This window comes from Anolis carolinensis, chromosome X (genome assembly GCF_035594765.1).
Source record: "Anolis carolinensis isolate JA03-04 chromosome X, rAnoCar3.1.pri, whole genome shotgun sequence".
Classification (NCBI taxonomy): domain Eukaryota; kingdom Metazoa; phylum Chordata; class Lepidosauria; order Squamata; family Dactyloidae; genus Anolis; species Anolis carolinensis.
The window spans coordinates 10,064,950-10,081,575 of NC_085847.1; the positions used below are offsets into that span (position 1 = coordinate 10,064,950).

Below are 16,626 nucleotides of genomic sequence, written 5' to 3' on the forward strand. Positions count from 1 at the left end.
ACAAAAAGAAAAGAAAAATAAAGTCCTAATTAAAGGGAGAGAAATAATTGTTTTTATCCAGTTGCTGCCAGTTAGAAGGCTAAGCTCCGCCCACTTGGTCTCCTAGCAACCCACTCAGCCCAGGGGACAGGCAGAGTTAGGCTTCACTTAGGCCTCTTCCACAGATTATCTAAAGCCCCAGCTTCTGCCAACCCAGAAGTTTGAAAACATGCAAATGAGAGTAGATGAATAGGTACTGCTCCGGCGGAAGGTAATGGCGCTCCATGCAGTCATGCCGGCCACATGACCTTGGAGGAGTCTATGGACAATGCTGGCTCTTCTGTTTAGAAATGGAGATGAGCACCAGCCCCAAGAGTCAGACACGACTGGACTTAATGTCAGGGGAAAACGTTTACCCTTTACCTTAACTACCACCAATTCCTCAATACTTTATTTCCCATACCACCATACTTCACCACAGCAATGCGTGGCCGGGCACAGCTAGTAATAATAATAATAATAAGTTTATTTATATCCCGCCTCCATCTCCCCCAAAGGGGACCTGGGGCGGCTTACAGCAAAATCAGATACAAAACAATGATAAAATATGAAACATCAAAGAACAATAGCAAAAACCAATAATAATATATACACAATAACCGAAAAAACACACTACATTTATATCCCTCTCTTCTCACCCCGAAGGGGACTCAGAGCAGCTTACAAATCAAGGGCCATTCTATAGGTGAGTAGAAACTCAAACTCACAATTAATGGCTTAGTAAGCTTGCCAAGTTCTAGTTCAACCTGTGTTCTATGTGAATCCAGAGAACATTAGCCAAGGCAACTTTTTTTTTTGGTACCACGGAATGATTTTTTCGTTAGATCAAGAAACACCAGGACCTGATCGGGGGAAATAAACAGAAACGGGAACTGTAGATACATGTAGAAGTTACAAATGGGAAAAGACAAGGGGAGCTGGTATGAGCAAAGAGATCTCCGTTCCAATTATATCACCCGGGAAGCTAAGCTACTGTTTTGTTTCAGCCACTCTTACTCATCTTCTTGCTTCTGATTAAACTGAAAAGATCTTTTCGGATGAAGTAATTCTTCCTTCTATCTGTCTCCTTGTGTTGCTTTTGTGTTGACGGCACTGCTGGCTTGGAAAACCGCAAAACAACCTTTCCCAAACTGGTGCTGTGTATATAATGGTGCTGTCTGGGGATTGTGGAAGTTCTAGTGCTCCTCCACCTGGAAAGCAACATCTCAGGGAGGAAAAAGTACTTCTTGCGTATAATGGAGAGAGAGAGAAACACATTTCCTTACCTTCTCCCACTCCTGTCCCAAATAAGCCTTCTTCCGTCAAGGCTTAAACACCGAGTCGTAGTTGTTGTCTCTAAAAGCAACACAAGCTTTCTGACAGCTTCATTGAAGTTCTGATAGATCCACCAGGACATTCTTCTGCTCAAGCCCATCTCTGCTGTTCATCATTCATTTCAACAAGGCTTGGGGAAGACTCCTTCCCGGGGGTTCTTCTAACAGAATTTCAATGTAGCTGTCAGAAAAAATGGATAGAGACTCACAAAACCATATTGGCCACATGAGCCAAGCTCTCTCAAGCCACTATTCATGCCTGAGGGTGATGGATGGGCACAGTATGGTGAGAGAGAGAAAGGGAGAGCTACAGGTGTAGGACTGCAAATAGTATCTCAAGAGTTAGGCACAGGAAGTCAGAAAGAATGTGGACATAGCAAGTAGATCAGGGGTCCTCAAACTTTTTAAGTGGAGGGCTGATTCACAGTCCCTCAGACTGCTGGGAGGCCAGACTATGATGAAATAGTCCAAAATTAGGATTGTTGTTGTTGTGTGCCTTCAAGTCATTTCAGACTTAGGTCAACCCTAAGGTCACAAAGCGTCGGAAACGACTGAATGAATAAACAACAACAAAGTCTAAAGTTTAGGACAGAGGCCAGGTCAATGACCTTGGAGGGCCGCATCCGGCCCATGGTCCTTAGTTTGGTGACCCCTGACTTAGACGATCTCATAAGACCATAGGTAAGCAAAGAGACCTCCAAAGAACATCTAGATGGTCTTATAAGACCATCAGTAAGGAAAGGGACCCTCAAAGGCCATCTAGATGATCTCATCAGGCCATCAGAAGACTATAGATAAGGAAAGGGACCTCAAAGACCATCTAGATGGTCTCATAAGGCTGTAGCTAAGCAAAGAGACCTTCAAAGACCATCTAGACGATCTCATAAGGCCGTAAGTAAGCAAAGAGACCTCCAAAGACCAGGTAGACTTAGGTCAACCCTAAGTCTAAAGTTTAGGACAGGGGCCAGGTCAATGACCTTGGAGGGTCGCATCCGGCCCACGGGCCTTAGTTTGGGGACCCCTGAAGTAGATGGTGTGAGTTAGGAATCTGGAATGGTCTGAAGACTTCAAGACTCTAGTCAAGCACCGAAGAGCTGGAGTTCAAATTAAAGCGAGGTCCGCACCTTCAGATGATGAGGTTTGTGTGATTTTCATTGTCTCGTTCATGGTGTTCCTCTCATTGTCTCATTAAAGGTGAGCTTCAAAAGACTAATATCCTCTTTTTGTTGGTTTCTTTGCTGTTGTCAGTTCACATCAAATTGACTTTGACTCAGGCAGCCTTATGAATAAGAAACCTCCAAGTCACCCTATCATGAACAGGTTTTGCAAACTTACTCCTGCGGACCTGTTGGCTTAGTCTATCCCTCTGTAATGTGATCTGCCAATTTTCTTTTGGTTTTCTACCTTACCAAGCAGCATTGGCTTTTCAAGCAATTCATGTCTTCGCATAATACGTCCAAAGTTTGATAGTCTCAGTTTAGTCATCTTGCCTTCAAGTGTACTGTTTTTGTTTTACTATTATATTCTTGGCATTAAATGTTGCCAACTGTGTAAGCCGCCCTGAGTCCCCCCGGGTGAGAAGGGCGGGGTATAAATTCTGGAAATAAATAAATAAATAAATAAGTCACTTGTCAACTTATGAATTTCATATGATTTTCTTAGGAAGGAAATTCTCAGAGGTGGTTCTACTAGTTCTTTCCTCTGAAATTTCAAAATAAAGCTTAATGGCATAACACTAGAAAATGTTGACCACCTCTCCACAAAAGTCTATATCGATGCCAAAATATAACACCAGCTGAGCTCTGCGAGTGCAGCATTTTTTGAATGAAACAGAGAGTGTTTGAGGATTGTGACATTCACAGGAATGCCAAGATGCTTTGTATTTCTACGTTGAAGTAAAAAACACCTGGAGGGGTGAAGTTTTCCCATGCCTGTTTAGCTTGAAGCAGCTTTACTGGTGTCCTATCTGTTCCTGGTGATCTATTTCTCCCAAATGCTTTGAATATAGCTTCCACTTCACTTTCTAATATCGTGGGATTATTATCCAATGGTTCTTGTATGAATCTGTCACTCTTTCATCTGCTTTATATCATTCTTCTGTGTATTGTTTCCATTGTCTTTTTATTTCTTTTTTATTGTGTTCTGTGTTCCACTGCTGGTCATAAAACAACCCCATTCTTGGTTTAAATGTCCTTTTGAGTTCTTGGTTTCTGTGGGAAAGGTCTCTTATTCTATCTTTTTATTACAGTCTTTTGATTGCTGTGATTGCTATTGTTGGGTGTTGTCCCTGCCCACAAATCAACAATTCAAACAATTCCTGACACTATTTCTGTCTTCTTCTACATTTCCTTCTCATCTAGTAATTTCCAGGCTGATTTCTGGTGGCTGTGATGAACAAGTAGTCCAACACATTTGAAGGGTTTCAGGTTGTGAGTGGCTTCAGGAAATTGGTTGTATGTAGCCCCTCTGCACATACAAGCTTTCCATTGACTGCTTTTTCTATTGATTGCATACTGTGAGGAAAAACAGGATTTAATTTAACTTGTGAACAGTTTGGAATATCGCACACTGTGCAAACACATTCTGCCTATTAAAAATCACATAAAATGATTTTATCAGTATCTTTTGGTCCTATTTTCCTGTTCAAACAAGTGCCTTAAAACGAAGTTAACCGAGCAGAATCAAAAGGCAACACTGACAGATCTGATCTTCCATCTCCCTAAAATGAAATAATTCGGTATCCTCCACCCTATGCATGCTTTGTGCTTTGGGTGAGGGAAAAGTCTATCAAAGTGAGGCCAAGTGAATGATGTTTTTGGGAAGACATGTCTGGTGCCAAAAGGAGATGACTCTGCACAGTCAATCGATAAAGCTACAGGTATGCTGGGAAATCGCATGCCATCCGATTGAAAAATTGGTGACCTAAACCCCAATCCAATCAATATTATTGTCACAGTTCAGGCATTTTGGATGGCAATGAGCTGGGCGGGGGATTCAGAAAATGGTGGAAAAGCTAAAAAAATGTAATTGCATTTCAGAGTGGTTCTCTTTCAAGTCTTCGTCAATATGACCCTGACTGCAGCTTGCATAAAACACGTTTTTAATAAGAGTTGTTTTAGCAGGCTTGTAAAGATTGTAAGTGCAAAGCACCTTTGGGACAAGTAGGCTCATCTCTGATCGAGTTCTCAGTGAAGTGGAAATGTGTGTCTGATTTGTATCACCATGGAGTGCAGCGCACTGTGTGCCTTCAAGACAATGAGTAAATAGATCCCTGTATATAGAATCCTAGAATTCTGGGGAAGAGGATTCGACTTATCTTAACTTGAGATGGACAGTCTCCATGTAGTTTTGAACTAACAAGCTTCTCTGTAAGTGTTTTGGGTATTTTTTTTTGGTTCGCTCTAACACCAGCTTTGGGAGAGGAGTTCTTTAGTAGGAAATCTTCTTTCGTTTGGACTTTAATCTGATTAACAACAATTCTTTTAATTCCAATTCCCCTATTTCTGGTCCCAGACCACTGAAGCACATTTCCAGTGAGAGACGAGCAAACCTGTAGTCTCAACCTGTTAGTCTTCTTTGTGCAGAGAATTTTGTTTTCATATGTGGACGCATTTGATCCAATTTATATATATAAAAATGTAAGGTACGTTTGTAGGACTGAGTAAACAACAAAACCACCAAACCAAATCACACCAAATTTGGCCACAAAAGACATAGTTATCCAATCTATGTTTTTCAAACAAAAAAACCTGGAAAAGAAAGTCCAAATTAGAGAACGAGGAAGAGCCGTTTTCAACCCTGATTGCTGGTCAGAAGGGTAGGCCCTGCCCCCTTTAGGCCCCGCCCACTTCATCTTCTAGCAACCCCTTCGGCCACAATGGCACCGCGGTACAGCCAGGGTTCAGGCTTTTGAGGATGCAAGGCTATTCACTGCTATTTCACCTGGCCAACAAAGCATTCCCATAAGCCACAGCAACACGTGGCCGGGCACGTAATACCTTGAATTATGTCCATGAGGTCACGAATAGTCCGAAGTGAACGAATAAACAACAAATGTCTAATTACTCTGTTTAAAAGAGAGATTATAAGTCACTAGCTGTGCCCGGCCACGCGTTGCTATGGCGTTGTCTGGTGGTGTTGGTGAGAAATTGTTGAGATAGTGGTGGTATTGAATGTCTGTTGTATGGCTGTCTTTATGTTTAGTATGCACCCTGAAGTGGATTATATGGCAGTGTGGAGTCAAGATAATCCAGTTCAAAGCATATAATATAAAATTCTAAATGGGTTATATAGATGTGGAAGGGCCTTGAGTCTACACTGCCATATAATCCAGTTAAAATCAGATAATCTGTGGAACAGGCCTAAGTGAGGCCTAAGTCTTCCTGTCCCCTGGGCAGAGTAGGTTTGCTAGGAGACCAAGTGGGCAGAGCTTAGCCTTCTAACTGGCAGCAATTGGATAAAAACTATTATTCCTCTCCCTGTAATTAGGACTTTATTTTTCTTTTCTTTTTGTTGTATCAACCTAGAGCCATAAATGATGGGTTGTGTTGTCAAATTTCGAGGTTGGGGGGCCTGTAGTTTTGTTGTTTTGTCTGCTGCCCTGATGCCATCACTCTTTTATATATATAGATTGGGACGTTCTCAAACGTCCCTATTAGAATTGTCCGCTGTGTCTTTAACTTCCAGTGATATTATTGATCTCAAAGGAAGGGTAGGCGAGTCGGAGACTGGATTACAAAACATAGTTGGAGACACAACATATGTGCCAGTTTCACCTAATGAAATCCAGATTCTCTGGATGAGGTTCAGGGTTTGCAATTAAAATCCAGGGGAAATGAGCCAGCACCATCTGATGGGGATTCGATGGATAAACAATGCTTAATCCCAGTTGGGACCCCAGCCATTAAATAAGAACGATACGGATGTTTGCTTAAGCTAACGATTGTCAGTAAGGCTTAATCTGCAAAAAGTTTAAGGATCAAATACTTAGTCTGGCATGAACAGTGGTCTCAACAAATGGAATGCAAATACCCCTGATCCTCTTTAGTTCTCAGCAGGGCTGGGTTGAAACTGGTCTTTGCAATTAATATTCTACAGTTACCAAAGCATACCTCGTGTGGTTTCTTTCTCAGCAGTTTCTCATTCACTGCTGGGAAACGTCGGTGGTGTTGAACCGCTTACAAGTGGTGGACTTTGGGGAGACCGTGGGAGGCCGTGGGGAGCAAAGGAGAAGAGACGTTTTAGTCTAGTGTTGCCTTCGGTCTGGAGAAAATAGTGGGCAATGTAAGGTTTGATGTATTGTCAAAGGCTTTCATGGCCGGAATCACTGGGTTGTTGTGAGTCTTTCGGGCTGTATGGCCATGCTCTCTGCTGACGTTTCGCCCACATCTATTTACAGTAGAGTCTCACTTATCCAACACTCGCTTATCCAACATTCTGGATTATCCAACACATTTTTGTAGTCAATGCTTTCAATACCTCATGATATTTTGGTGCTAAATTCGTAAATACAGTAATTACTACATAGCATTACTGTGTATTGAACTACTTTTTCTGTCAAATTTGTTGTATAACATGATGTTTTGGTGCTTAATTTGTAAAATCATAACCTAATTTAATGTTTATTAGGCTTTTCCTTAATCTCACCTTATTATCCAACATATTCGCTTATCCAACGTTCTGCTGGCCCGTTTACGTTGGATAAGTGAGACTCTACTGTATTTATTTTATTTATTTACTACATTTATATCCCGCTCTTCTCACCCCGAAGGGGACTCAGAGTGGCATACAAATCAAATGAACATACAATATATTATTAGTATAGCACAATATAAGCATTAAATTACTATATCATTATATGGTAATATTATTAGTAATATTACATTTAATATATAATATTGTATTCCACAACCTCTGAGGATGTCTGCCATAGATGGGGCGAAACATCAGGAGTCAATGCTTCTGGAACAAAGCCATACAGCCTGGAAAACTCACAGTGATTCCGGCCATTAAAAGCTTCGACAATACCTGGGATTTTCTTTTGCTGTCTCACCATCCGACCAGCAACTTTTCTATATATTGTTGAAGTCTTTCATGGTTGGAATCACTGGGTTGCTGTGTGTCTTTCGGGATTTATGGCTATGTTCCAGAAGCTTTCTCTCCTGACGTTTCGCCCACATCTATGGCAGACGTCACAACCTCTGAGGATGCCTGCCATAGATGGGGTGAAACATCAGGAGTGAATACTTCTGGAACAAAGCCATACAGCCTGGAAAACTCAGTGATTCCAGCCATTCAAGCCTTCAACAATACTTGGGATTTTCTTTTGCTGTCTCACCATCCAGCAACTTTTCTATGTATTGTCGAAGGCTTTCATGGTTGGAACCACTGGGTTGCTGTGTGTCTTTCGGGCTGTATGGCTATGTTCCAGAAGCTTTCTCTCCTGACGTTTCACCCACATCTGTGGCAGAGGTTGTGAGAATGCCTGCCACAGATGTGGGCAAAACCTCAGGAGAGAATAATAATAATAATAATAATAATAATAATAATAATAATAATAATAATAATAATTTATTCTTGTATCCCGCCACCATCTCCCCGAAGGGACTCGGGCAGCTTCTGGAACATAGCCCTACAGCCCGGAAGACACACAGCAACCCAACTTTTCCATAATTCCCCAAGAGACAGAGTTCCCTATGTTCTCCAGCTCCATGCCTTTTGGTATAGCCTTTCGACAACTGTATGTGAAACATAGGAATGAGCCCAAGTTGGTGGAAATTCCTATTTTGTCCTCCCAATGAGTGGGACTGAGTGTAGAGCAGCTTCCCGGCGGGGCATGAGAGCTTCACCAAACGCACATTCTCCCAGCTGGCCCATCCCTCCGAATTAAGCCTTGCACATTCAGAACGAAAATCCTGGCACAGCTGGCACGATGCTTAACAATTTTCCAAGCTGTGCGCCCTTCATTCCATGTGGCAGGTTTTCAAATTCTACTCGTGTTTTCATGGATCATTGCACCCCCTCTTTTCATAATTGTCTTTTATTGTTAAAAAAAACCCCCAAAATGTTTATGCCTTCCATGCTGTTCTTGCTCTAGTTCAGTGCCTTTTAATGTGGGGTTGAAAGGTAACAAGGACTCTGGGGAAAGTAAAAAATAATCACATCACAGACCATTCATAGAAGGCTGGAAGCAGTCGCCGTTTGCCATTGGTCTCCCGTTTGCTAATATCAAGGCCCGATGTTCACGGAGGCAATAAATTTAAAGCAGAGGTAAGGTAACAACACCTCATTGCTAATTCAGCCTCGCTCGTGCCGTGTCAAAATATGTGCCGCAGTTGTCTTTGGGAAACAATTAAGTTCCATCCATAATAATAGCACTGAAGGGAAATGCATTTCGCCTTCTGAAATTTGCCACCCTTTTGTCGCTGGTGAATTTCGCAGCCCAGAACTCCGAAAGCTTGGAGTCGATTCAGCCCCCAAATATTTAATAAGAAATACTTTACCTTCCATTACACAGTAGGTAAAGTTATTTAACTTCTTACGATCTAAAATATTTAACTTTCTAGTTCTTTTTAAAATGGGATTCTCCAAGAAGAAGACTTGTTGCAAACTGTGCCAGCACTTGAGGTACTTCTCTTCCAAAGCCATAGAGTAAATGTCAATGTAACTGAAGTGACATTTATTTCACAAAAGGAGTGAAGCTGTTCTTTACCAGGTAACAACCGTAATATGACTTTGTTAAGTCTTAGATATTCAGAAAAAGGATTGGGTGTAGGCAACTAACCATTCCGAAAAATACTTAATAGTTGTCAAACAGAAAGAGTAAAGCTATTCCTAAGTAACTTAGAATCTTCTTATAACGTAGTTTGATTATATTTTGAGAAATGTATAATTTCAAGGGGAAGCAATAAATTGCAAATCACACGTCAGGAGAAGCTTGTTGCACCAACATCAGTGGAACAAGGAATAGCTCGTGGATCTTAATCTGTATGTTGAAGGAGCTCTCCAAGGTACCAAACTCTCCCGCAAATAGGCATAGTACCTTGGACAGCTCCATCAAAGTTAGATCCATTAGCCTCTGTTACTCCTTACCCGTAACTACTTTCAAATCCCACTGACCTCAGTTCCACCAGCCTCTGTTACTCCTTACCCGTAACTACGTTCAAATCTCACTGACCTCAGATCCACCAGCCTCTGTTACTCCTTACCCGTAACTACGTTAAAATCCCACTGACCTCAGTTCCACCAACTTCTGTTACTCCTTACCCGTAACTACTTTCAATTCCGTGAATGTTTATGCTTTAATTTTGTCCAGTCTTCCAGGTGGAAAAGGTCTAGCTGCTTTAGTAAAAGTCCATTGTTGCTTGCTTGTTTGCTTTTACATCTGTTTCATGTTTTATTAGATGGTGACGATAGCGTGGTGCCTCCCGCCTCCCAACCCGTTGTTGTTTTACTCTTGCAGACCATTTTGAGCAATAGAGGCTGGATTAAAAAGCAGCCTACAACACAAATTAATAATGATAAGTTCAATTATTTCCTTAGCTGTAGGCAATGCAAAATTATACGTAAAACAAACTGTGCAGATTAAAAGAGAACATAGCATAAAAATCAATTATCCATTATACAGTCAACAACACTCTCATCCTCCCCCCGCCCCCTTTGTTGGCATTCATAGCCCACAGAACAGACCCAGGGGAGGGCAAAGCTCAGCGGCAGAACATATAGTTTGCATACAAAAATCCTTTTGAAAGTGGATTTAGGATCAAAGAGTTGGAGTAGGTCTCATAGGTCACCTAGTGTAGGACACCCAGAACGATTATATACCCAACAGATGGTCCACCAACCTTTGCTCCAAAATTCTGAGCCATGGAACAGCCAACCACCAGCTCTCCATGGAACTGGTTTTGTTGTTGAAAGACTCCTACCAGCAAGATTGTTCTCTTTATGTTCATTCTGGCCTATTAAACATTTTCTTTGTGTAACAGCAACTACAACTCCCAAATGACAATATCATTCCTCCCCAAGTCCCACCAGCATTCAAATTTGGGCGTATCGGATATTTGTGCCAAATTTGGTCCAGTGAATGAAAATACATCCTGTGTATCAGATATTTACGTTACGATTCATAACACGAGCAAAATGACAGTTATGAAGTAGCAACAAAAATAATGTTATGGTTGGGGGTCACCACAACATGAGGGGTCGCAACATTAAGAAGGTTGAGAACCACTGCTGTATCAGGAATCCCAGATCACTTTGGTTGCAAATATGTGAGCGGAACAGAAGTATTTACCTTATATACTCGATGATAAACTGAGTTTTTCAGCTTATAATGGGGTCAAGGCCGGGCAATAGAACCTGGAGGCCATTGCTTGCCATATATGATCTATTTCTCTCTTACTCTCCCTTATCAGTATGTTTTCCAAAGCCTCCCTCGCTCTTAACCAAGGGAATGTTTTGAAAAGGGAAAGATGCCCTTGCAAGTCAGGAAGAAGAAAAATATATATCCATTAATCTTATAAACACATTTCCCCCTGAAATATTTGTTAATCTCTCCTACAGATATATAGGCATTAACCCCCTGCATGTATTTGCAATCCCTATGTACTTATATATCTGTATCTATCTATCTATATACATTAATTTTATATATGAATTTTCCCCTCATATGTTTGCAGGTCCTTGCAAATCCTATATACATATAGATCCATGTACCTGTATATCTGTATCCATATATATATATATATATATATATATATATATATATATATATACACATTATTTAACTTACTGATGCCTTGATTAATGTAATTTTATTGGTATCTATTTTTATTTTGAACTTTACCAATAGCTGCTTCATTTCCCACCCTCGGCTTATACTCGGGTCAATAAGTTATCCCAGTTTTTTTAACGGTAAAATTAGGTGCCTCGGCTTATATTTGGGTCGGCTTATACTCGAGTATATACGGTATCTGTTTTTTAAGTACAGTTCATTTTTGTACACTTTTGGTTCCAAGAGAAAGAATGGAAGATGATGCCAATGCACATTTATTTGGAAGGAAGTCCTCTTTGGTTAAATAGAGTTTACTCTCCAAGAAGCATGCAGAAGGGCTAATGATATAATCATATGCATGTTTATCCCAAGGAAAATCCACTAGGCTTAATGAAGTAAACCAAGTAAGCCTCATTAAAAAATAGTTCTGTCTTACGGAATGCCGAGGTCTCATTTCTAAGCTGTTTGTAAAGAATTGTACACAAATAAGCTGGAATGAAATGCGGACTACGTTGGGTGGCTTGGGCGTAAATTGCATTTCCAATATCCCTATTATGTGTGGAACTAGGGTTCCGATCGATGAGTTCTCCGATATTGGGATATTGGGACTGGTGAATATTAGGACAGCCCAATACGCAAAATGTGGAATACCTACTTAAAGACATACTTGGTGACTCCGATACGGGGACGGCAAGACAGACTGAGTTTGCCATTGCCGAGCATTTGCAAATTAGATTGAATGAATTGAGCTCCGTGTACATTCCTGCTTACACTGTGTCGCAAGCGTCATGGGGAATCTTTAATCACATTAATCAAGGCCATTAATAGGAAGAGTGGCTGATATGCTACATCACAGAGACAGTGCTAAGGGAGCTCTGGTCAAATTAAGATGAGACAGAGATAATTAAGGACACATGAGACAGGAGGTGTAAGCGTGGAGACTTGATCGGAGGGCTAAAAGCCAATATTCTGGGTTGGATATGTATTTATCTCCTCCAAGGTGTACTTGTCTGTCTCTCTGTTTACTATAGGAACTAATGTGGTTATACCTTTAGCCGGGAGTTTGGAAGCAAGATTCCAATGGATATCATTGACTCTGGTAAAATGTTAGAATCCTGACACATAATTTGCAGAGAAGCAAAGACAGTGTAACTACACAGCCCGATCAAAAATTCATTGATGTCTTGGTTTTTATGTCTGTTCTTAGGGTTATTTGGGGTGCTGATTCATAAAATGGCATTTGATAGCTCTAGTTTGGGAATTATTCATGCTTACACCACTTCTCAACATAGTCGCCATTCAAATCTAGGCACTTATCATAGCAATGAATGAGCTTGGCAACTCCTTCCCCACAAAACTCTGCCTCTTGCATCCTCAACTAGCCAGTCACCCCTTGCCGCAGCTGCGCATCATCGCCAAAACGCTGTGTTGAGGATGCAAGTGGCAGAGTTTGGTGGGGAAGGAGTTGCCAAGCTCATTCATCGCTATGAGAAGTGCCTAGATTTGAATGGCAACTATGTTGAGAAGTGGTATTTGGGTGTGGCTTTCAACTGCATATGGTAAATATTTTCTCCTATACTTTGTTCATTTTTAATTCCAAAACGTAATCTACTTTCTGGATAACACTAGTAAATTCATAAATAGTTGCAACTGATTCCATCTTGGAACTGGCCAATGGAGCCAAAGTCGCAGATTGCTCTGAATTTTTAGGCAGAATGACTTTGGCTAATGTGAGTTCAAGGCCACACTAAGGTGGCCTTGCCTTGCGTTACCCTACATCAGTTCTGTGTATAGTTTGGCTGCCACGGAACTGAATCAGAGACCCTTCACATTAAGTGAGCAGTGTAAGACGTGCTCATAGTGTGGAAATCACAAAGCTGGATACTTACCCGGTTGGCTGGTTCGTGGTAGCAGGATGATTAGTTGGACAATGTGTTCAGAATTGGAAGGGGAAAAATGATATAATTGTGGAGGAAACTGAGTGTGTCATATTGGGGAAATGGTAAGTGCCTTGCTTGGTCGGTGGAGCCAATCGCAATTTCTTTGGAGAGCTTGTAGTAACTAGTATCCAACTCTCTTCTCTTTATCATTAATCTTGGGGTTTTCTGATTTGATTCGCTCGAAGGTTTCCGACAACTGCAACGCCATTTTTGTTAACGGGAAGGAGATGAAAAGCAAAGTGGACACCATTGTGAACTTCACATACCAGCACTTTACCACCCAGCTCGAAATCACGGTGTGGGTCCCGCGGCTTCCACTTCAAATCGAGATCTCGGACACCGAACTGAGCCAGATCAAAGGCTGGAGGATCCCTGTCACCTCCAACAAAAGGTACTCCTGACATGCTTTAAGAATTATTCTGGTGAGTTAAACCAACAGTTGGTTTAGAACGGCATTTATGAACAATGGCCAGTCACATGCCTGAGGGAGGTTTACAAACACTGCATGCTGTTGATAGTAGCCATCCCTGGCTGGTAATCCCTAGCATCTGGTAGTCAGACATGTACAATTGTTAGGAGCATTTAACATGCAAATCTGCTCTGTAAAGATATATATTTAGCACAGTAAATAAAATGTAAAGATGTGTGTGTGTGTGTGTGTGTGTGTGTGTGTGTGTATATATATATATATGTATATGGGCTAAATAACTTGCTGAAATAATGGCTCAGTTTGGACTTAAATGTTCATTTTAAACAGTTTTCACTCCGTTTTCGTTGATTTGTCATGAACCGCCATGGGTGTTGACATTGACCCAAATGCAATATTTATTTTGGATTTCTTTCACATGGTGTAAATAAGAAAGCAAGATTCTTATGTAGTCGGGAATTAATAATAATAATAATAATAATAATAATAATAATACTTTATCTCTAGACCACCCTCTCTCCCCAGAGGGACTCAGGGTGGTTAACATACATAGAAATGGCAAACATTCAATGCCACAATTTCTTCATTAATATCCGAAGAATAAAATGACAATAACATACATATTATAATAAAATTCCACATTAAAAAACAATACATTTAAACAACAGTCAGTAAAACATTATTGCACAGAGTGAGCGTAAACCTGGACCAATTTAAGTGACCAAGTTGCTGAAGATGTTCAGCCCTTGTTATAGTTTCACTTTGGAGTTCCAACTCTCAGAAGTCTGAGGTTGGTAGAGGATTGTGAGAACTGTAGTCCAAAATATCTTAAGCGCTAAAAGTCCCATTTCTGCTTTAGGACTGACTCTGCACTGTAGATTTAATGCGGTTTGACATCTCTTTAATTGTCATGGCTTAAATGCGATAGGATCATGGGATTTTTCATTTGGCACCAGCACTTTTAGGCAGAGAAGGCCTCAGATCTTGTAAAACTGCAGTTCCCATAATTCCATAGCATTGAGCCATGACAACTAAAGATATCAAACTACATTGATCCTACCATGCAGATGCACCCATGGTCAAGTTATTCATGTGAATGGGACAGACATGTCCTATCTTGCGATGTAAAAAGAACTTGTGTTTTCCACCCTCTGCTTTTATTTTCATTGTTTGCATCTCCAGAATTTTGTCAAAGATTGGCACAAAGGACTGTCCATTAAAACCATTTCAAAGATGACATGTCGGTTTTGAACGTGATAACGTGGGATTGCTTGCAAAATGATTGCGTCCTAAAAATGTGGAAGATGGTGGGGAAATGTGCATAAAGAAATGGCCCACTGGGAAGGAAGCATTTGAAATCCTTCATTTGTATGTATGGGAAGATTTACATCCCTGAAGTGAAAAAGTCTGTTCTCTAATCTATAGCGATTAGAGGATTTCTCTCTGTTTGTGTTCTTTTATTGTCCCCTGAGTTTTCTCTACCATTCGTTCTACTTCTGCTGCTTACTGACTTAAGGAAGAGAGTTTTGCAAAATAATTGTGGAACTAGATCATGTACAGTTGTCCCCGTGTTTTATTTCCTGGGATTCCTTTGCATCTACTCCCTTGTCAACAGTCTGACAGTATGCATTAGTAAAACACTACAAGAAAACAATCTCGCTGGTAGGTTTCTTGTGGTGTTTTATTGGTGTGCCTATTAGAGTTGTGCATGAAATTCGTTTCTACTGTTTCTTTCGTGTCTTGAAACAGGAAGCCAAAAAAAAAATGAATCGGAGCCCCCACCGAAAACCAGGACATGAAACAGGGCAATGCACAACCCTAGTACCTATGTGCAAACAGTGCCAGACAATAGGAGTGTAAAGAAAGCACAAAAATGTTCTCATCCTTGACAAGAAAGTGGGCCTTGACACAGCGAGTTAACTTCCGTTCTACTTTCCATTCCATAGTCAGCAGCAAGAATGGATGATATGGATGTCCAAAATCTAGGGCAAAATTTGGACGAATTTCGGTAATAATCCCCATTTTGTGCTGAGATGAAAACCAGCTAGGAACAGAGGGGCATGTCTTATACTAGGTCATCCTGTTTGTCTACATAACTTACTGTTATCTTCTCTGCCTGATTTCAGGTAGAGAAAGCTCTTCATCTCACCTGCTATCTCATTAAAAAGCCTAACCAAAATAAAATGCTTGGTATCTTGGCTTTTAGAATTATTTGAGGTGGTGATTCAGAAAATTGCATTGGATAGACACCACCATCAGTTTCTTAGGTATGGTTATAATTATTTTCTATGGGGAGCAGATGTGGACTGGTAGATAGCATATGTTCTGCAGCTGATAGGGGAAAACTGGTGTCATTTTTGGAATCAGCAGGTCAAAGAATACTCAGAAACAGGGCTAACATCTGAGGCATCAAATTGTGTGTTGGCCATGGAATGGGTTGTAATGTAGATGTTTTGCATTCGGGCACGATCACTCCAACGGTGGAAGCTATCCAAAGGGTGGACCGACCAAACAGGCGCGAAGCGATAACAGAACTCAAGTTGAGTGTTTGAATGGTTCACGTTGGCAGAAAACAAAAGAACAAACCCATCATTCTGCTGGAGAAGTGCCTCATCTGGTTGCCTCCTCGTTCGCCATATTGTTTGGAACGGGGTTGCAGAAATGTCTTGCAGTGATAGATCCATTATAGGAATAAACCCGCCATCACAGACGTGGCACATCATGCATTTCAGTGGTCATTAGCCAGTGTGAATGTTCTGACTCTCGGACTCATTATGCCGAGTGTTCAGAATTTAGCCTCCCAGGTGTCTAGTTCATATTTACGGGGCCAGCTGAAATGAAGAGCATGGCTTGAGCAGCTCCACTCTTTGCAGGCTGGCAAGACATCCTCACCAGCAGCTATCCAGATTGCCACCAGGCCACTGGGCACATCTTGAGCCATTCATCCCTGCCTCCCAGCAAGGATTGGGAAAGGGGAAGCCATTTGCTATGAAAGCTACACATGCGCGGCCTGCCAACTTGGAATTTTTTGCAGAAGTTCTCGCTTCCAACGGAGCTGGTTTTCAAACTCTCCAGTTGTGGGGAGGAACTTGACTGGTTGATGAGGAAGAGAAAGAATGCTAGAGTATAAGGTTG

The 16,626-nt window shown here is 41.2% G+C and overlaps 1 protein-coding gene across 1 annotated transcript in view; it reads left to right on the forward strand.

Moving 5' to 3' along the window:
* Positions 1-16,626, forward strand: part of tmem132b (transmembrane protein 132B) — a 272,960-nt gene that overhangs the window by 247,033 nt on the left and 9,301 nt on the right. Inside the window, exon 6 of the mRNA XM_008113646.3 lies at positions 13,250-13,455. Coding sequence (XP_008111853.2) covers positions 13,250-13,455 — 206 coding nt within the window. The remainder of the gene's footprint in view (positions 1-13,249; positions 13,456-16,626) is intronic.